Below are 22,735 nucleotides of genomic sequence, written 5' to 3'. Positions count from 1 at the left end.
TCAGTTGAATAATAATAAAAAACAGGTTACAATTTACAATTTTACAATTTCAGCAGAATGATAACAGTTGAAAATTTGTTTTTTTACATTTTCCTGGTGTGACAGAGGATTCATTTATAGATTTTCAATGACCTGGAGCAGGTTGTTGTTTGAGTGGTGAGTGTGTCTATATCTGAATAATAGAAAATTTCCACACAGAGACAACGATCAATGTTCTAACTTTAGATTCCAGTAAACCACAGATGAACTGGAAGGATTATTAAATCATGTAAAACATCACACTGAATTTCTCCACACAGACAGTGAAGGCCTGACCTTGAATGATTGTTGCCAATGTCCCCTCTGATGTCTTTACTTCCTCTCTTGTTGTCCATATGTTTGTGATTTTTAATGTTACTTTAATTGCTGATGTTGTGGATTTTGTTGTCGGTAATGTTCTTGTGGTGAACTTCACTGTTGTTGATTCTGTTGTTGTCACATCTTCACCTAAAGAAATGCAATAAAAACATTAAAGACACTGACAGTAAGAAAAGACTTGAAAGTAAGTGAACAACAACAGAGAGGAAACAGTGGTGAGATGTTTAACAGTCTAACAAGTCTCATTTTTGATGATGTCTCATGTCTGAGGATATGTTCTCTTTATCTTCATACAGCCACTCAACTGTGAGTCTACAGTGTTCATATGTCAACACAGAGCTGTTCAAGATGCTTTATCATTGTTCTCATGTACATACACTGGTGAAGATGGAGATATTGTAAGAGAAAAGCAACAATAGAAAAATGAACTTCATCACTGTGATCATAATTATTGTGGTGTTTCAGTTTGTTGTTCTAACAGGACAGTTTGAGCTGAAAACATTAAGATGTAAATACTCACTGTTAATAACAGACAGATCAATAATAAAGTCTGGATGTTCTTGTGATCCTGTTGCTTTTTTGAACTGTCTGCAGGTGTAATGACCAACATCCTGATCTGTGACCTTCTTTATAACCAGAGAACAGTCTGCAGAAACACTCAGTCTGTCTGATTTAGGTTTGGCTTCTTTATTCTGCCCAAGTTCAAAGAGTGCTACTGTGCTGCTTGAATCACTGAAGATCCAGGTAGTACTGATACAGTTATGCTGACCTTGTATCACATTTTTACAAGGCAGAGTAACATCATGTCCACGTCCAGCTGTGACAGTTTGATCAGTTTGATGTTGCTCAGTTGTTCCTGTTGAGAAAAAGAGAGAGAAATGTGAAACATCAAATATGTTATGAATATGAGTGTTATGTTTATAATGTGAAATTTATTTTAAATACAACACAAGTTTAAGTTTCAACTTAAGTTTCCAAGAGTCAGCTCAAGTTGAAACTTTAACCATGGCTGTCTCAGTTAAACGAAGAATAAAGAAGTAACACTTGTGATAATAATGCAGTTTATTAATTGAATGTGTTTCTATGTACACTTACCTTTAAACTGAAGCATCAGTATCAGTAATGAAGACATTTGAATCCATGTGAATGCAGCCATCGTGCTTCTCTGTCTCTCTCAGTCTCTGTTCTTGCTCTCACGTTCACAAATGAGACAGTCTCAGAGATGAATACAGCATCAACTTCCTGCTCACTTCCTCATAGTGACATCACTCCTTTTCTTTTCCTCTGTTTCTAAATTATTTCAGTTTTTAGGTTTTGTGTTTCCTTACCTACCCCCTTTCTCTTAAAGTGTTTCACTAATTTAATATTACATTTTTTAAACTTTTATATTCAGTGTAATTTGCAGACTCTCGTGTCATCTTTTCCAGGGACTCTACATCAGTAGAAACAGACATAATAGAATAGAGGAAGTTAAAGGTGTGAAGAGTGTTAGATGAGGTAAGTGTTGACATTAATGCAGCTCTTCTGTACATTTGGTTGATTATTAGAAAACAGTTTCCATGGTGATGTTTGTCTGCATACATGAATGAGGTGAAGGTTCAACTTCTTCACACACCATGATTTTACCTTTAATGCTCACAGTAAAACATGAAGATACTGGAGCAGTCACCACTGTTAGCAGCTCTAACAGTGGTGACTGCTCAATCTCACAAGGACACAGATGAGAGGTGTTAGTGGTCAGATACCTGTTATTTCTAATTTTTCTCAGTAGTTAAGAGGAAGTGTTTTAGCGAGAATGTGGGTTCAACAGCAACAGTGCTCAGTAAGTTTCATGATGACCTGATGATCTTGTGACACGTCTACAAATGTGTGACTGAACTGTCTTTAAGTTTCACACCTTTTTCACCACATAGCACATCCTTTAATCCTATTTTTTTAATGCTATATGGGTGTAATTTGAAATTGTATAGTACCTAGCATCACAGGAGATATATTTATATCATATTTAGAAAAGACTGTTTAGAATTCGGTTCAAAAGGAGTTGTTTAAACTAACAGGGTAAAGATTTAATACTGAAGATTAAAGAACATGAAGTTAAGCTGAAGACAATAATAGTGTTTTGTACTGTGGTCTGAGGTTCATGGATCAGATGTGTGTGAGATGCCAGAGAGAAGGAGCCACAAAAGATACAATAAAATCAATCAGAAATACTTTTGGCTATTTTTGTTTTATTTTAGTTTTATTTTCATACCACCAAAACAAAGAAAAATAGTTACAGATAACATTAAAGTCATAATATGAACCATAACATCGGTTACTGCAGCTCAACAAGAAAGACCAGAGATAAAAATGAAGAATAAAGACGAGCAATCAACTACAACAGAAGAAATGTAAACTGCAGTGATGAACATGCTTTTCTCTCTGAGTGTTTTACCTTTTATTGTACACTAAATATCATCAGCCTTAGCTTGATAACCAGCAAGGAAAGTAGAAAACCAAAAATCTTATGAATCCTACTCTCAGAGCTAAATGATAAAATAACCATGTGTAGAGCTTGTGATATTGGTAGCATGTCATTTACCATAAATAAATATGGGATAATTTATTATCTGAAAACAATGTTTTTATTAGAGCTAACTGCACATGAAAACAAGTTTTAGCTTCCAAATATGAGAATAAATCCAAACTTAAATGTTTTAAACATCAGTGAATTCTTTCCTGTGATCAGTTGATGTTGAATTTGTTGATCAGTGAAGTCTGACAGAAGCAGAAGAGTCTCCAATGTTTTCATAGTTCACTTTACTGCCATCTTTATCATTATGAACCTGTGGAAAACAGCACAGCACACTTGTCTGTTTACAAATACCAAATGAAGCTTATACAAGTTCAATGAGGAACATCTGTAATCATTCATCTGCCTGCTTTCCTGGGTGTTTAGCTGCTTGTTTGTAATTCACATCATGACCACTTTTCCATTCTGTCATTCTCAATACTGATGTAATTCTTTTAGGCAGATCGTCGTCCTGCCAATCTTATTCAAGCCAGTCAGCCTGCACTCTGTTTAAATCTGTGCTCTCTGTCATTCTGCCTTTCAGACTCATTCATGCAACCCGTCTCTTCCCCATCCCCACCTCACAGATGTCTGAGTCAGAGCTTCATCCAAGCCTCAGTCTTCATCTTCACCACCACCAGGACTCCAGTGGCTGCTGTCCTAAATCCTATCAACACTGGGATTCAGTTCTGCCATGATGGGTCATTGGAGTCTAATTGCCAAATACATTAATTTCTCTATCTAAATAAATCATGTTCAGTTATTTCAAGTTATCTCTCCTTATTGAAATGGCAAAAACTCATCATTGCTCATTAAATACAAAATGTATTTAAGCTCAACTTTAGTTTCCAAGAGTCAGCTAAACTCAGGAGGTTAAAAGTACATCATGACTGTCTCAGTTAAAGAAAGAATAAAGAAGCAACACTTGTGATAATAATGCGTAACCGCTTCCAAGACATCATGCAACACCTACGCTTTGATGACAGGTCCACCCGCAGTGATCGAGCAAAGACTGATAAGTTCGCTGCAATTTCCAGTGTGTGGGGATCATTTGTCACCAACTGCATCGCGTGCTACAACGCTGGTCTACATATCACCGTTGATGAACAGCTCTTCCCATCAAAGACTCGGTGCTGTTTCCTGCAGTATATTGCAAGTAAACCTGACAAGTTTGGGATCAAGTTTTGGGTGGCCTGCGACCTAAAATCCAAGTACATTTGCAATGTCCTCCCATATCTTGGCAAGGACCCCAATCGTCCCAGTGGGGAGAGACTGTCTGAAAATGTAGTGATGAGGCTGATGGAACCATTCCTAGACAAGGGCAGAAATGTTACCACGGACAATTTCTTCACATCGCTTTCACTTGCATAAAAACTTCTTAGACGGAAAACCACCATCCTCGGCACAGTCAACAAGATTCGCCGGAAATTCCTCAATCCGCTAGATACTCAGATCGCAATGAATTCACCACTCAGGTAGGCTGCAGGTCTTTTGTGGTTCTATGTTTATGTGTTTCATTGTGTGTAAAAGTGCTATGGAAATAACAATTTATCTTATTTCTTAGGTGTTTTCAACCTCTGCTGCCACGCTGACGGCGTATGCGGCCAAACGGAAGAAGACAGTCTATATTCTTAGCAGCATGCACAGCGTGGTTCAGACTGATAACACCACCAAAAGGAAGCCAAACACTGTCACCCTTTACAACACCACAAAGTGTGGCGTGGATGTGATGGACCAGATGGTGCGGGAGTACACGGTCCGCAGAGGAACACGGCGCTGGCCAGTTGCCGTGTTCTATAACATGATTGACATGGCAGCACTGAATGCACATGTGCTGTATCAAGCATGCACCGGGACGCAGGAAAGACGGGTGGACTAACTCTCATATGGCTGGGAAGAAGGCAAGAAAAGAACAGTTGCTTCGGACACAACCCTCCACACCTAGCCCTGGAAAAAGAGCCATGTGTCAGGTCAAACACAAATGCAAGAACAATCATGCCACTGTGCGATGTGTTCACTGCTACAGATACACATGTAGTAAATGCAGACTACAGATACCATGGCAGTGCCAGGATTGTGAGTGATTGAAATGTACTCACTCACTTTTTATTATCATCTGTAAATATGTGTACAAATGGTTGTTTTTTTTGTTTTGTTTTTTTTGTACTGTTTTATCAATAAATCTCAGCAACAAAGGAAATATACCCATGTGTGTTGATTTCTCCCTAAGGCAAACTGAAACACAAGTTTCCTTGTGGCTCAGGAAACTAACCACTCCAAGTGGTTCAGCATGGCCCCACCTTATTTACATAACAAAAGCAGCTGTTCACAGGTGATTAAGGATATTAGCTAAAAGCCTACCAGCCATTTGGCTCGACGGTGGGTTTTAAAGGTAGAAAAGCCAAATGGCTGCTCTCTGGGACTTCTAGTGTTAATTGAATGTGTTTCTATGTACACTTACCTTCAAACTGAAGCATCAGTATCAGTAAGGAAGACATTCGAATGTGAATGCAGCCATCGTGCTTCTCTGTCTCTCTCAGTCTCTGTTCTTGCTCTCAGAGATGAACACAGCATCAACTTCCTGCTCACTTCCTCATAGTGACATCACTCATTTTGTCTCGTGTTGCTGAATGAATTATTCACTTCATAGCTTTTAACCATCCTTAGCTCCATCTCTCTCCCAGTGTACACACAAAATGAATATTTTTTTAAATTTTATCTTTTATATTTAATCTTTTTTGCAGACTCCCCTGTCATTCCTTTAAACGGACTGTACAGCAATGGAAAAATTTGTGATCAACAATAGAAACGAGGAAGTTAAATGTGTGAAGACTGTTAGATGAGGTAGGTGTGGCATTAATGAAGCTATTGTTTACATGTTGACTTATTATTAGAAAACTGTGTTCATGGTGGGTTTTTTCAGGACACATGAAAAGAGGTCAAGATACAAATTCTTCACACACCAGAATTTTATTCTTAATGTTCGCAAGGAAACAAGATAATATTGCAGCAATGACCACTCCCATTCTCCCATTCTGACCTCCCATTCTAAATACTCTTGGAACCACATCAGCCCACAGTCTGACAGCGAAGTGCTCTAGTGGGGTGATACAGCACTATCAGGTCATTTTTCATGGCCGGGAACCCAGTAGGTAGGAGTAGACCCAAAAGCAGACTAAATGGACAGAAAGATGATGATTTTAACAAACCTTTATTGAACACATCTCCAAAGTTGATTCTGTTCATCTGGACGTAGCGTTTTCAGTGGGAGAAACGTTTCGTCACTCATCCAAGTGACTTCTTCAGTCTCAGCTGACTGCAGGTTTCCCCAATCTTATAAACAGTACATTTGCATAATGACTGAAACCAGCCCACTGAAGGAACAATGGGCTGGGAGGTCAGTTCCTTCATCATAATTATGCAAATTCTTATGATCATTGGTCAACAACCACTGATCAAAGAACACTGATCAATGGCCATGAGTACCATTCACAGAGAGTTGGGGAATGGCTGCAATCACAGCATTGTAAGACGGTGACAGATGTACCCTTAGGCCCCCTCCTCGATTCAGAGATGGTCTTTCCCTTTTCACGTAAATGGCCTCCTTGACTCCGTGCTCAAACCAGCGTTCCTCCCTGTCCAGGATGTGCACATCCTCATCATTGAAAGAGTGTCCACTGGCCTGTAGGTGTAAATAGACTGCAGAGTCCTGGCCTGACGAGGTGGCTCTTCTGTGTTGTGCCATCCGCTTTGCCAGAGGTTGTTTGGTTTCCCTGATCTATAAATCCTGGCAATCCTCCTGGCACTTACAGCGTACACTATGTTACTCTGTTTGTGTCGGGGGACCCGATCCTTTGGGTGGATCAATTTTTGACGCAGCGTGTTTTGGGGTTTAAAAGCCACAGAGACCCGGTGTTTAGAAAAAATGCATCTCAGCTGCTCCGATACTCCTGACACATACGGGATGACTACAGGTTTTCGCTTAGTCAGCGGTTGTCCTTCTCTCCTGGATCAGCTGGAGCTTTCTTTTGGTGCCTTCCCAGCTTTGACAAAAGTCCAGCTGGAATAACCACATTTACTCAGGGCCTTCTTGATGTGATGTTCTTCTGCTTCCCTGGCCGCTTAGTCTTTGGGGATGGTGTTCGCTCTGTGTTGTAGCGTCCTGATGACACCCAGTTTATGCTCCAGTGGATGATGAGAGTCAAAGCTTAAATACTGATCTGTATGCGTAGGTTTCCGGTACACATCAGCTTTTAGATGTCCCCCATTACTGATGGAAATCGCACAGTCTAAGAAGGCTAACCTGCCACTTTTCATATCCTCCCATAGCCTCCCAGCCCATTGTTCCTTCGGTGGGCTGGTTTCAGTCATTATGCAAATGTACTGTTTATAAGATTGGGGAAACCTGCAGTCAGCTGAGACTAAAGAAGTCACTTGGATGAGTGACGAAAAGTTTCTCCCACTGAAAACGCTACGTCCAGATGAGCAGAATCAACTTTTGGAGATTTACTTACCTGGATGATTGCATCAAGACATTTATTGAACACAGTGAAATGAGACAGGTGACGTGGAGAACTTAGCGAGAGTCAACTGAAACAGAGGGATGGTGGTTAAATCCAGAGCTAAGGAGAGGCTACATACCCACGCAGTGGCAGGACCTCACAGCACAAGCATACTCCCAAACTACTATAAGAGTGTTTTTATATTATTATAAAGGATGTTTTGTCAGTTATGTTTTCAAATGTCAAGATGTCAAACAAAGGGAGAACACACTATAGCTCATGTTTAAACAAAGAAAGTTTGTTCATCAAAAATGTATTAATCAAACAGACATAACATAGTTATCCCCTCCTCCCCCCACAAAAAATACATGTTCAAAGCACCACAGTGGTAGCCCAATATCACACAGAACTGTCACATGATATTAAACAGAAGCTGTAAACTCAGCTCTGTAGAGTGGGCAGTCACTATCAAGCAGTTCATATCAAGTTGTAGATTCAAGCTGCTTTTCATATTTTGTCCACAACATGGCGCCAAAGAGCACTGTGTTGAAAAGCTTTGAGTAATGAACCCTTTTTTCATTAGCTTTGCTGCTTCTGAAGGATTCATCACTAGCAACCAGCATCCAGGTGATTGCACTGTAGGTGAGATTAATTGGAGTTTTGGCAAAGGAACTGGTGGAACAAACAAACGAGGGCAATTTCAAGGTAAAGAGCATAAAGGCCGAGTTAACACTGTGAGGTAGCTGATTGCTGTTGATGGATCACAGGTGGGAGAAACAAGTGAGGAACCAGGGCTCCACCCAGGTGGGTGCACACAGGGAGACACAGGACCCAAGCTGGAAAATACCAGACACTTGCTCAGATCATGACCCATTAAGATAAGATGTTGGCTGATTTTCCAAGACCTTGTATGTGAGGAGCAGGATTTTGAATTCAATTCTGGATTTAACAGCGAGCCAATGAAGGGAAGCTGATACAGGAGAAATATGCTCTCTCTTTCTAGTCCCTGTCAGTACTCTTACTGCAGCATTTTGGATCAACTGAAGGCTTTTCAGGGAATTTTTAGGACATCCTGATAATAATGAATTACAGTAGTTCAGCCTGTAAGTAATAAATGCATGAACTAGTTTTTCAGCATCACGGGATATTTCTAATTTTAGAGATATTGTGCAAAAAAAGCAGTCCTACATATTTGTTTAATAGGTACATGGAAGGATATATCCTGGTCAAAAACAACTCAAAGGTTCCTCACAGTGTTACTGGAGGCCAAGGTAATGGCATCCAGAGTAAGCATTAGGTTAGATAACATATTTCTGAGATTTGTTTGGTAAATGGGCTGATTCTAATATAGCGCTTTTCTTCTCTCCCGGAGTACTCAAAGCACTGTATACAACATGGCTCATTCATCCAATTCACACCCACTCATACAAGCACTTCTAAATGCAAGTGCAAACTAACCAACATTCACACTCTGATGAACACATTGGAGAACAACTTGGGGTTAGTATCTTGCCCAAGGACATTTGACATGCAGACTAGAGGAAGCCAAGGATCAAAGCACCAACCTTCCAATCAGTAGCTGAGCTGCTCTACCACCTGAGCCACAGCCACCCCATTTCACTGCAGCTTTGATTTTTTTTTCACCCCAAGAAGTGAAGTGAAAGAGTTTTGGTGAGATCGTGGCCACAACAGCAGCAGCTCAGTAGATTTCATGATGACGTGATTACATTTAGGAGATAAATGTTTAACAGTTTGATGAGTGTGAGACTGAACTGTCTTTAGGATTCACACCAATTTCAACTCGTCCATTTTATCTTTTATCTTAATGCTGTGTGAGTATAAATTGGAATCATGTAATATTGACAATGAAAGCAGATGCATGTTAGGAAATGTAACAATACAAGTTCAGTACAAACAGAGCTGTTCAAACCAGCAGAGTAAACGTTCAATACTGAATGTGAAAGAACAGGAAGTCAAACTGGAGAAAATAACAGATGTTAGCTTGTACTGTGATCTGTGGTGGATGGATCAGGTGTGCGTGAGGTCTCAGAGGCAGTGTTTCAAAACATACAATAAAATTTGATCAAAAATATTTTGTTTTTAATTTATTATTATTTTAATAAAGCCTAAATAAAGAGAAATGATTACAGACGTTTAAGTTATATTATGCAGCTTAACATCAGTTGTAAATGTCATTAAAACTCGCGTCTTTTGCCAGTCTAAAAGAGAGAGAGAGAAAGCAGAGATCAGGAATAGAAACAAAGTGTGAAAATTAACAAACAAACTAGCTTCTAAATATGTGATCAAATCAAAACTCATTTATTTTACCTGTCTGAGAACTTTCGCAACCAGAAACATGATCTGAATGAAGTTTTGCGCCGAACACATCTGCTTTGCCAAGAGGAGCTCGGTAAACTCTCTAAAGGCTCCTCTTCTTAGTCCTTCTTTTTATTTAATTCACTTTATTTATTTATTTTACTTTTTATGTCTAGTATATTTGTATTTTAGCAATGTCAGAGCTGACAGGTGGAGGAGGGGGATAGAGCTGGCAACGGAAAGAAGCAAACAGAAAAAACAGACAAATACAGAAAAAGTTTGGAAAATAGGAGAAATTCTAAAAAGGATAGAGCACACATCATAAAACTCAACGGGTTCCACCTGTAACAAAACATAAAAGGACACTTAAACAAACATATACTCTTGCTGTATTATATGTGTGTGTGTGTGTGTTTGTTTGTGTGTGCACGTGTGTACTGTGTGTGTGTGTGGCCTTGAATGTCTGCATGTGTGTTGTGGTCACAGATGGTACATAATAATGTCAGTGAGAAGCCAGAACAACCCCAGCCAATCCAATTTTTCTAACCCTGACAGCTGTCAAGCTGTTCAACAAAAAGACTGTCAGAGGAAAAATGTAACTTCTTTCATTAACCAAATGTGAGTATTTTTGTCTTTCGACTTTCTTGGTTTTACTTTATTTATATTTATTCGTTGGATGGCAGGCTAGTTTAATGCGATATAAAGAGTAACTGATTCTCCTTTTCTGGATGTGCGAGGCTTGCACTTACCTTGTGAAAAATGATAAACAAAATAAGTGCAACAATTACAAAAAAACCCCTAATGCGAGGAGAAAGTTTATTGTTGTTTTTGATTCAAGGCAGAGTATGTCACAAGCTACTTTTCAGATGATGTTCGTTTTATTTCATTAAAAAATAAGTAAACAGAGGAAGTAGGCTGTTCCTGAATTCAGTTATATTCTGGGGGCCGGACAGAAACCTTTCGCAGGACCGATGTGGCCCTTTTATCGCCAGTTTTCATATATTGGGTTAGAGGGTCACCTAGGCTCTCTACTTGTTTGTTTTTAATTTTTCATATAAATTATTGTCCTGATTATTGTTTTATTGTAAATGCTTTCTTGTAAATGTTTTATTGTATTTTTACTTTTAAAGTGATTTATGTTCTATTTTATGTGTTTTATTTTAATCATGTAAAGCACCTTGAATTGCCTTGTGTTGAAAGTGTGCTATACAAATAAAATTGCCTTGCCTAGGCTTAATAGTTATAATAATATGTAAATGAGAGTAAATGAACTGCAACAAAACTTGACAGGCTGCAGATTGCAGTCTAAAAAGCAAGATGTTGCCTCCACAATAATTTTAGAAAATATTTATACTATTAGCCTTTGTTCTTTATAGCCAAGGATAGAACAAAATTAAATAATGAACCCAAAACCTCCTGCTGACCAAACAATCCACTCGTGCCCTGTTAAACAATTAAAAGAAAACATGGAGGAGAATAGATGAATGGATGGATGAATGCACCAGCTTTGCCTTTCAGTGCAAGGAGGAAAAATAAAACTTCCCAGTAAAGTAAAAAAAAAAATTGAAATTTTAACAAATTCACCAAGTTTAAACTAAAAGTCCAGCTGGACACTGTACATGACAGTCAGAATTAAAGCGACTTTAAAACACACAACACTCTACAGCTGTGCTGCTGTGCTTCATTAAAGAACCAAACTAAATCTGCTGCTTATGCTGAGCCTGTAGCAAATTTTAACCAGGCAGAGAAACATCTCTGTGTGTGTGTGTCTGTGTGTGTGTGTGTGTGTGTGTATGTGTGTGTGTGTGTGTTCCTCTAGTGCTGTGGTTAAAAGAACAGAGAAAGGTGAAACCCATTTTCATCTGGTGTGAGACCAGGCAGGCAAACGCAGAGCAAACAACCATTTTTTTTTTTTTATATCTGATTTAGTCTGATTATCACACACACAAATAAAAAGAAATATTTACAGATAATAATAATGTGATCATCTGGAACATAACATTAGTTATTGTTACTGTCTATAAAGCATCAAGACCAACAATTAAACACCATTAAATAACCTGTTATTCTGATAGCTGGTCTTCCTAACTTCACTCAGTAAATTCAAAAATTAAACAACTTTCTCATCTGAGTCTTCCTGAAAATACTTGATTGTTTAGCTTGTTGGATAAACTGCCTTAGAAACAAAGACTGAGGCCAGCATAAAAAAGAAGATGTTCTTCGTTACTTCCCCTCATCCCCCCATTTCTCTCATCTGCCCCACCTTTTTTCCTGCACCAGTAGGTGGCAGTATTGAACTGAAAAACAGGGGACATGAACTACAGAGACCATGACTTTATCTCAGTGTGTTACCTTAACCTCCTAGGACCTGGCATCCACATATGTGGACATTACATTTTGGGTTGTCTAGACCAAAATACTAAATTTTGCTCTACAAGGGCCTGATATCCACTTAGGAGGAAATTATACTGCCACTCTTCTATCAAAATTTAAAATGAATATTCTCATATGTGGATGTCATTCTTCTCAGAAACAAAGCTCTGGTAAAAAAAAAACAACAACAACAAAAAACAAATCTGGTAATTCTTTGTTTTTACATTCATTAGGTCCCAATCAGCCCAAATAGCAAAGAAAAATTAAAAATGCATGCCATGAGAGAGTTTGGGTCTTAGGAGGTTAAATTGTACACCAAAGAACACAAAACACAAAAGAAAGAAAGGAAAAATATGTGAATTTTGCTGTATGAATTTATTTATTGCTGCATCCCTTCATTGGCTTTCAGTGAGATTCAGAATCCACTTTAAAATTCTATTATTAACATATAAGGCTCTACATGCTCATATAGCAGAGCTTATAACATCTTTTCAATGCAGTCGGCCTCTCCGATCATCTAACCAGGGCCCTCTAACTGTCCCTCACTCTGATTTTGAAACCAGAGGTGATGCTTTGAGGTTGTAGCGCACAAACTGTGGAAGTCTTCCTCAGTCAATCAGGTTGGCTGACTCTGTTATTGTTTTAATCCATTCACTTCATTTGTGGCCATAGTTTGAAACCATACATGCATCTATGTGTGTATATTGGATGAATGTCTGTCAGTATGACTGATTATGTGTGTGTTTATGTTTCTGTATGTTTTAACACTTGTACACTTATGTTCAGTGTGCAGCTTTTATTTGAACTGTGAAGCTTTAACTCTGTTGTTTTGAAAATTGCTCTATAAATAAAGTTATTACTGTTATAATAAATTAAACTGCACATGAAAACAAGTTTTGGCTTCTAAATATGAGAATAAATCAAAACTTAAATGATTTAAACAGCAGTGGATTCATGTCTGTGCTGAGCTGATGATGTCGTTGATCAGTGGAGTCTGACAGAAGCAGAAGAGTCTCAGATGTTTTTACAGTTCATAATGCCTGGACCTTCTTGTGATCCTGTTGCTGTTTTGAACTGTCTGCAGGTGTAACGACCAACATCCTGATCTGTGACCTTCTTTATAACCAGAGAACAGTCTGCAGAAACACTCAATCTGTCTGATTTAGGTTTGGCTTCTGTAATCTGCTCAAGGTTAAAGAGTTCTACTGAGCTGCTTGAATCACTGAAGAGCCAGGTAGTACTGATACAGTTATGCTGACCTTGTATCATGTTTACTATATGACGGAATATAAGAATAGGAGTTTTATGTTGATAATGTGAAGTTAATTTTAAATACAACACAAGTTTAGTTTTCAACTTAAGTTTCCAAGAGTCAGCTAAAATCAAACAGTTAACCATGACAGTCTCAGTTAAAGGAAGAATAAAGAAGTAACACTTGTGATAATAATGCAGTTTATTAATTGAATGTGTTTCTATGTACACTTACCTTTAAACTGAAGCATCAGTATCAGTAATGAAGACATTTGAATCCATGTGAATGCAGCCATCGTGCTTCTCTGTCTCTCTCAGACTCTGTTCTTGCTCTCACGTTCACAAATGAGACAGTCTCAGAGATGAACACAGCATCGACTTCCTGCTCACTTCCTCATAGTGACATGAGTCGTCTTGTCTCCTTTTACTGAATTAATTCAGTTCATAACTTTTAAGCAGCCATATCTCCCTCTCTCTCTTAATGTAGATATTAAATGACCAAAAACTTTTTAAATATTCCATCCATCCATCCATCTTCATCCGCTTTATCCGAGGCCGGGTCGCGGGGGCAGCAGCCTAAGCAGAGAAGCCCAGACCTCCCTCTCCCCAGCCACCTCCTCCAGCTTATCCGGGGAACACCACATGCGTTCCCAGGCCAGCCGAGAGATATAATCTCTCCAGCGTGTCCTGGGTCTGCCCTGGGCCTCCTCCCGTGGGACATGCCCGAACACCTCACCCAGGAGGCGCCCAGGAGGCATCCTTGTCAGATGCCTGAACCACCTCAACTGGCTCCATTCAATGTGGAGGAGCAGCGGCTCTACTCTGAGCCCCTCCCGGATGGCCGAACTTCTCACCCTATCTCTAAGGGAGAGGCCAGCCACCCTTCGCAGGAAGCTCATTTCTGCCGCTTGTATCCGCGATCTCGTTCTTTTGGTCACTACCCACAGCTCGTGGCCATAGGTGAGGGTAGGGACGAGATCGACCGGTAAATTGAGAGCTTCGCTTTTACACTCAGCTCCCTCTTCACCACGACGGACGGTGCAGCGTCCGCATCACTGCAGCCGCAGCACCAATCCGTCTGTCGATCTCCGGCCCTTCTCCCATCACTCGCGAACAAGACCCCGAGATACTTGAACTCCTCCACTTGGGGCAGGAACTCATCCCGACCCGGAGTGGGCACTCCACCCTTTTCCGGCTGAGAACCATGGCCTCAGATTTGGAGGTGCTGATCCTCATTCCCGCTGCTTCACACTCGGCTGCGAACTGTTCCAGTGCGAGCTGGAGGCCTTCACCTGATGAAGCCAACAGAACCACATCATCCATAAAAAGCAGAGATGAGATTCTGAGGCCACCAGGCGAAAGCCCTCCGCCACTTGGCTGCGCCTAGAAATCCTGTCCATAAAATTATGAACAGAACCGGTGACAAGGGCAGCCCTGGCGGAGCCCATCACCCACCGGGAACGAGTCCGACTTATTGCCGGCAATGCGAACCAAACTCTTGCAACGGTTGTATAGGGATCGAATGGCCCGTAGCAATGGGCCAGACACCCCATACTCCCGCAACACCTCCCACAGGACACCCGAGGGACACGGTCGAATGCCTTCTCCAAGTCCACAAAACACATGTAGACTGGTTGGGCAAACTCCCATGCACCCTCAAGTATCCTTGAGAGGATAAAGAGCTGGTCCAGTGTTCCGCGACCAGGACGAAAACCGCATTGTTCCTCCTGTATCCGAGGTTCGACTAGCGGACAAACTCTCCTTTCCAGCACCCTGGCATAGACTTTCCCAGGGAGGCTGAGGAGTGTGATCCCCTGTAGTTGGAACACACCCTCCGGTCTCCCCTCTTAAAGATGGGGACCACCCCGGTCTGCCAGTCCAGGGTACTGCCCCTGATCTCCACGCAACATTGTAGAGGCGTGTCAACCAGGACAGCCCTATAACGCCCAGAGCCTTCAGGAACTCGGGCGGACCTCATCAACACCAGGGCTCTGCCACCAAGGAGTTGTTTAACTACCTCAGTGACCTCGCCCCGGAAATTGGCGGGTCATTCCCTCATCCCCAGACTCTGCTTCCTCCTCGGAAGACGTGTCAGTGGGATTAAGGAGGTCCTCAAGTATTCCTTCCACCGCCTGACAATTTTTTCTCAGTCGACGCCAGCAGCGCTCCGCCAGCACTATACACAGTGCAGGTAGAGCACCGCTTTCCCCTCCTGAGACACCTGACGGTTTGCCAGAATCTCTTCGAGGCAGTCCGAAAGTCTTTTTCCATGGCCTCCGAACTCCTCCCACACCCGAAGTTTTTGCTTCAGCCACTGCCCGAGCCGCATTCCGCTTGGCCTGTCGATACCTGTCGGCTGCCTCCGGAGTCCCACAGGCTAACCAAGCCCGATGGGACTCCTTCTTCAGCCTGGTGGCTCCCTTCACCTCTGGTGTCCACCATTTGGTTGGGGATTACCACCACGGCAGGCACCAACCACCTTGCGGCTGCAGCTCAATGCAGCAGCCGGGCGATGGAGACGCTGAACATGGTCCATTCGGACTCAATGTCCCCAGTCTCCCTCGGAATGCTGTTGAAGCTCTGCCGGAGGTGTGCGTTGAAGATCTCGCGGACTGGGGCCTCTGCTAGACGTTCCCAGCACACCCTCACTATGCGCTTAGGTGCACCGGGTCTGTCCAGCGTCCTCCCCGCCACCTGATCCAACTCACCACCAGGTGGTGATCAGTTGACAGCTCAGCCCTCTCTTTACCCGAGTGTCCAGAACATATGGTCGCAGGTCTGGTGATACGATTACAAAATCGATCATCGACCTCTGCGGCCTAGAGCGCCCTGGTGCCACGTGCACTTATGGACACTCTTATGTTCGAACAAGGTGTTCGTTATGGCCAAACTGTGATTTGCACAGAAGTCCAATAACAAAACACCGCTCGGATTCAGATCAGGGAGGCCGTTCCTCCCAATCACGCCTCCAGGTCTCGCTGTTGTTACCCATGTGAGCATTGAAGTCTCCCAGCAGGACAACAGAGTCTCCAGATGGGGCACCTTCCAGCACCCCCCAGGGACTCTAAGAAGGCTGGGTACTCTGAACTGCCACTCGGGCGCATAAGCGCAGATGACAGTCAGGACCCGTTCCCCAACCCTAAGGCGCAGGGAACAAACCCTCTCATCCACCGGGAAAAACCCCAAACGCACTGGCAGCAAGCCGAGGGGATATTAGAATACCCACCCCAGCCCGCCGCCTCTCACCAGGGGCAACTCCAGACTGAGACAGAGTCCAGCCCCTCTCCAGGAGACTGGTTCCAGAGCCCAAGCCATGCGTGAGGTGAGCCCGACTATATCTAGCCGGTACCTCTCAACCTCACGCACTAACTCAGGCTCCTTCCCCACCAGAGAGGTGACATTCCATGTCCCTATTGCCAGTCTTGGCAGCCGGGATCAGTCCGCCAGGGCCTCCGCTCCTGGCCGCCGCCCAGCACACAATGCACCCGACCCCTATGGCGCCTCCTGCGGGTGGTGGGCCTGCGGGAGGATGGGCCCATGTCTCCTCTTCGGGCTGTGCCCGGCCGGGCCCCGTGGTCTAAGGCCCGGCCACCAGACGCTCGCCCTCGGGCACCCTCCCCGGGCCTGGCTCCAGGGCGGGGCCCCGGTAACCCTATCCCGGGCAGGGTAAACTGTTCCCTCGATATTCTCTTCATAAGGGTCTTCTGAATCGCTCTTTGTCTGGTCCCTCACCCAAGACCAATTTGCCATATGGAGACCCTACCAGGGGGCAAAAGCCCCCAGACAACATAGCCCCTGGGATCCCTGGGACACACAAACCCCTCCACCACGATAAGGTAGCGATTCACGGAGATTTTTTCCAGGATGTCAATTTTCTATGAAACACATTCTGCACTGAAACCAGTTCACACACTCTTCATATTAAGCATCAAGTTTTTTAAAAAAGAATGAGTCTGTAGTGTGTTTTGTGCTTTACATTTGCACTGGGAAAACGTAGTCTGACTAATATTTCCATAACATAAATTCTGCATGTGTTCTTTGCTGGTTTAAATTTTTACCAAATGAAAAAGTCAGTGTGTCACTCTGTTATCTGTAGCAACCTTTTACCTGCCAACACTGTGGGAAACAGCTCAAGTCTTCAACAGGGATGAAGTATCACATCATGGCTGACCACAGCCACTTGGTAAGACTACTCAGAAATAAACATTTTTAGTTTTAGTTTAGTTTATTATGGTTTTACTCAGTTTGTTGCTACCTTTTCCTGCTTTCTTATTTTTGTAGCCTTCAGCTGATGATGCCAAGGACCTGGATGACCGTGCCATAAAAGACAAGCTACGTAAAATCCTGAAGAGACTGGGCAAATTAAAATGCTCTAAAGAGGTAAAAGGTGCACATAATGTGCTGTTTTAAGAAAGGAGATAAGATAAAAGATTAAACCGGTGGTGTGAAAAAACATGTTTTTCTTTTCTTTATAGGGTTGTAACGCTGCATTTACCAGCATCATGGGCTACGTGTATCACATGAAGAAGTGTGGAAAGGAGGAGTCTGAGCTGGAGAAAATGCTGCTGAACTGCTCTCACTGTGGGAAGACCTATAAATCCAAGGCTGGTCTGGAGTATCACCTGAAATCAGAGCATGCTCCTGTGAGTCACATATGTCATCGAAGCCACTAAATACTATAAAAATTGTAATTCGTTAATACTCTTACATTCAAATTTAAATTAATAGACAATTAGACAAGATGCCAGCCTAGTTTTGTCACCTGTCCTTTTAATTCAAGTGTCTGTGAAACTCTTTGTGCCTCATCTTCACTAAGTTTATTCTCTTGGTTCATCCAGACACCACAGAAGACTGAGGAAGATGAGGCACTGAAGGCCCAGAGGGAGGCTAATCCAGAGAGGACGCCCAGCGGCAGGGTGCAGAGAGCCTCGGCCCAGGTGGCCAACTTCCACCTGGCTGAGATCGCCAACAATGAACTGCCCAAAGACTGGCCCAAGAGGAAGTTTCAGTCTGACCTGGTACCAGATGACAAGAAGGTAAGAGAAGATTCACTTTGCCTGAAATTGTGGATTAAAATTGAGTATATACTGAACATAAATGCGTTTCTTCTTTCTCCTGACGCTCTTTTCAGTTGAAATATGCCCGACCGGGCCTCCCTGCCTTCAGCCAGGAGGTGCTGAGGAAGTGGAAGAATGAGGTGAAGCTGCAGAGGAAAGTCCAGTGCCCCAACCAGGTAGAAAACAACACTAGTCTTATTTTTACCTGTTTAAGTGAAATCAGCAGACTTATTTCTTTTCTTATCTGAGTAATTGGATCAAGATGTCAAGAACAAGTATAATTAGTATAACTATAATTCATTTAAAATAAAAATATAGCCATGAAGATTATCAGTCTTTCTGTATAAAAACTCAGTTTTTTCAATAACCTGAAATGTTTCTCTTTGTAAATGTACGTTTTTAAAGAGATATATGGAGATATTTTATATTTTTCTTTATTTTCTGTCATATATGCACTGTTGCATTGGTGAACATTCATAGTAAACATGGCCGAAGTTTCAAATAGAGAGGTCAGTGTATGTAGAAGTAATCCCTGTGGATGTGTATGATGTCAAAGAGAACAGATGGTTAACACAGCATTCAAAGCCCATAATATAACATAATGTGTGTCGTCCTCAGGGTTGCGGCTGCACCTACACGAGTGTGTCTGGACTCAAAGCTCATCTGGGACTCTGCACGAGGGTTTGTCATCTTTTTTTCTTTGTTTAGGAAATAACAATGTAGCACACATAAGGTACAAACTTTGCAGGACAAGCAATACATTAAATGACACCAGGTATAATTAAATTGAAACTCATCAATGTATTAGCATGAAATCTTAAAATTGGGAAACCCTTCTAATGCTTCATCTGGACTGCTCCTCAATTTTATTGGATGATTCCTGTAAATTAAAGAATGAAGTATTACATTTGTAAAAGCTGCTTTGAACAGAATTTTGAAAATGTGTGTATTTGTAAAATTATTCAGTCAGTTACTCAGACCATTAAGTGAAATATAAAAGTCAGTGCACTATGTGCAGTTAATACTTTATATGCATTAAATTCTTATAATCTTTTCAAGGCTGTTTTTTCCTGTTGTGATTTCAGGGCGACTTTGAGGCCGGTAAATACAGATGTCTGATCTGCAATAAAGAATTTAACTCTGAAAGTGGAGTGAAATACCACATCAACTCTGTCCATGCACAGGTAATGAAAAGTTCACAAGTTTCTGGCTTGAGCCTTCTTTGTGTAACTGTGTGCAGATGACATTACCATGAATGCATATACTCTATATCAAGGGTTGGATATGAGCAGCTCCATAGTGTAGTTGTTTAAACTCATCAGGAAAGTTTTTACTAAAGTCATGAATAAAGTGATGTCTCAGACTTAAAACAGCAGAATCAGACTTCTTTTTGCAAACAGACGAGCTGCTCCCTTCTGGCCTATAATGCAATAAATAATAAATAATGCAAGTTAAATGTATGTTATATAATAGCACTTCTTCATGCTGCGTGTATCTCAACAGGATTGGTTTGTGACGAACAAAAAAGCTTCCAAGAAGTTTGAGAAGTTCCTTAAAAACCAGCCCAAAGAGGTCATCCGTGATGTGGATAAGCAGACTGTTGATCAGTACCACCATCATCACCTGCAGCATCATCCTCATCATCATCATCATCAGCAGCACCATCAACACCACTCACACCACCACCATCAGCAGCAGCAGCACCAGCTCCAGCACCAGCCTCTGCAGCACCCACTTCAGCCGCTGCATCACCTCCAACACCAAACTCAGTACCTCCATCCAGAGAGGCAGAACCTCCGTCCACAAGTGGACCCCCAGCCCCAACAGCCGATGCTCCAGTACACCAGTTTGGAGCCTCCTCCGGGGCCAGTGTGGGTCGATATGGACCACAGAGGAGGAGTGCTGGGGCCGGAGCAGGCCCCGATCGAAATGGAAATGGCTGACAAACCTGAGGAGGACAGCGGTGGGATGGTGAAGGATACAAGGAGAGGGAAGGAGGAAAGAGGAGTAGATGTAGGAGAGAGGGGGAAGGCTGACAGGAAGCAGAAGGATTGCTTCACTTTTGGTGGTAGCAGCGGAGGCGGAGGTTGTGGGCGCAGCAGCAGCAGTAGCAGTAGCAGCAGCAATACCGGCAGCTCATCGAGTGAATCGGAGGTCGAGCAGCAGGAGCGGCAGAGACAGATTGACCAGTGGAGCCTGAAACGACCGGGCATCATGGGCCTCTCACTGAGGCTGGAAAGCGACAGAGAAACACTTAAAAAGACCTAAAAAAACACACTTTCCTTAACATTTCAAATGTCTGCAGCTGATTTTAATGGAAGTAGTGAAAAAAAGGTGAAGCAAGAAAAACATCTGCATAAGTTTTCCACAAGACAAACCTGTGAGACGGCAACTGAGACAATTAAATCCACTAACCTTTCGGAAGTGAAGACAAGCTCAAGCTGTGAGCGTGGAAAGCTCAGACTGCTCGTTTCCAGAGGCTGCTTCTCTGTCTTGAAATGGTTGTCGTTGTATAACCTTGAGAAATGTAGTTTATCGTGTGCTTATCTGTAACAGATCGTTTTCACCAACTTTAAGCATCTTATTGTTTAAAAGGTTTCATAAAACTCTTCTTGTCTTTCATGTTTAACATCAAAAGTTAACCTGAACAGAGACTGCCAGGTGGACTGTTTACTTGTACTTGTCTAGTCACGCTCTCCGAAGACATTTTGTGCCTCTCGAGTATGATTAGTATAACTTCATACTACTCATCACTTTTAATTATGACTGATCACCTTCCTTGGTGAAGTAATGTTGGAAATGACAGGATCACCGTTCACTGGCTTGGATTCTTCTGTCTGTCTGATATTGTTTTCATTTCAGATTTTTTTTTAATATAATTTTGTATTTAGTTGCCATTCTTAAGTAAAATCTGCTGCCAGTTTACAGACCTTTGGGCATGTACATGTGACATATACGTAGCAGTGAAGCAAATCTAATGTAAAATGAAAGAAATAAAAATAACATTGTATCAACTAACACGTTATTTCCTAAAGTGTACTGGAAACATCAGTACTATTCTTATTAAGTGCAGCTTAAGCAGTTAATCGTGTCCATTGTATCACTGCAGCTCATCTCCATCAGTTACAGAGAAATCATGAGCAGTCTGAAACCACGTATCACCAACACAGCTGGAAATTCCCTCCTAAACTGAATCTCTTGATCCTGATAATGTTGTGATAATTACTTGAGAACTTGAGGGCCATATTACACATTTCTTTTATTTTTTTGCTTTTTATATTAGTGAATATATGGCACAAAATGTCCAGTTTTTTGCTACAATCACTTCTAAACTGGGCCAGGCCCTACCTCTGGTAAAGATTTCATGCACACAAAATCCGTAACATTTTTCTTAATCCTGTGAACAAACTTTCAGATTAACCAAGCACACAGCCTCCTTAGTGGAGGTAGCTACAGGATGTACCCCCCCGGTTAATTAAAGCTCTGTTGGTTTAGGATTATTTGATGTAACCTGAATAGTCGGAAACCTTAGAAAATTTGTTATGTACCAAGAAACAGAAACAAACATAGTTTGAGTAGAACTTAACCCGTGAGTGACATGACATGATTTTTTTTCTTTTATTTTTGTTGAAATGTAGGAATCCTTTATTTGCCAAAACCTAGTTCAACCTCAGCAGTTAAAAATAATCTTAACTCAAGTTATGCGCTGTGTTTCTTTATTGGCTTTATTAGATAGGTGCAGTGAAAGGTGACAGGAAAGCGGAGGGAGAGAGAGACGAGTCGGATTCAAACCTGGGCTGGCCGCTCCCAGCAACATGGCGTTTGGTCACCTGCTACCAAAAAAAAAGAAAAACATCAGTAAATGTCCAAAAAAAACTTCTTTATTTTATATTTTTTATGTCACATTTGATTATGTTGTGCAGACATGCAGTCAGAGTGCATGCATCCTCTCCAGCTCTCCTCCACTGACATAAATGCAGCTGACTCGGGTGTGATGAATGGAAGCTAACTATCATGTAACATGAAGGATATTCACTCTTATTTAACCGACAGCATGTAGCCTAATGTTTATGTACTCTGTGTTTTGTATCTCCTACAGTGGGAAATTGTCACGTCAGTCAGTTCTGTGATGTTTTCCTACAAATGTGCATATTTTTTTACAAATTTATTTTGAATGTATAAATGTGTTTAGTTCTTGTTTCTTCCCTTTCTTCTGCACTCCCATAGAGCTGGATAAATGAACCATTTAACACAAATTGTCTCTTAGTTGGTGAAATTATGTAAAAAGAAAAATACCCATGACCGTATTTAATGTGTTTGATTTTTTA

At 41.7% G+C, this 22,735-nt stretch overlaps 2 protein-coding genes across 2 annotated transcripts; one reads left to right on the top strand and one right to left on the bottom strand.

Moving 5' to 3' along the window:
- Window positions 1–259: 259 nt before the first annotated feature.
- Window positions 260–1,607, bottom strand: LOC120433220. Its single transcript, XM_039599117.1, has 3 exons — window positions 1,453–1,607; window positions 878–1,213; window positions 260–486 (listed from the first exon to the last, which is right to left on the bottom strand). Exons 1-3 carry the CDS (start codon window positions 1,511–1,513, stop codon window positions 260–262), a joined length of 624 nt encoding a protein of 207 aa, XP_039455051.1. The 5' UTR covers window positions 1,514–1,607.
- Window positions 1,608–17,831: 16,224 nt separating this feature from the next.
- LOC120433084 (zinc finger protein 512-like) lies at window positions 17,832–21,405 on the top strand. The gene is made up of 6 exons (XM_039598633.1): window positions 17,832–17,993; window positions 18,189–18,386; window positions 18,482–18,583; window positions 19,026–19,088; window positions 19,493–19,591; window positions 19,911–21,405. The coding sequence occupies exons 1-6, from the start codon at window positions 17,853–17,855 to the stop codon at window positions 20,673–20,675; spliced, it is 1,368 nt and encodes a 455-aa protein (XP_039454567.1). The 5' UTR covers window positions 17,832–17,852; the 3' UTR covers window positions 20,676–21,405.
- The last annotated feature ends 1,330 nt before the right edge of the window (window positions 21,406–22,735 follow it).

Source organism: Oreochromis aureus, linkage group 15 (genome assembly GCF_013358895.1).
Source record: "Oreochromis aureus strain Israel breed Guangdong linkage group 15, ZZ_aureus, whole genome shotgun sequence".
In the NCBI taxonomy this organism is placed as follows: domain Eukaryota; kingdom Metazoa; phylum Chordata; class Actinopteri; order Cichliformes; family Cichlidae; genus Oreochromis; species Oreochromis aureus.
The sequence above is the reverse complement of the archived record's forward strand: the minus strand, read 5'-3'. Positions and strand labels throughout refer to the sequence as shown.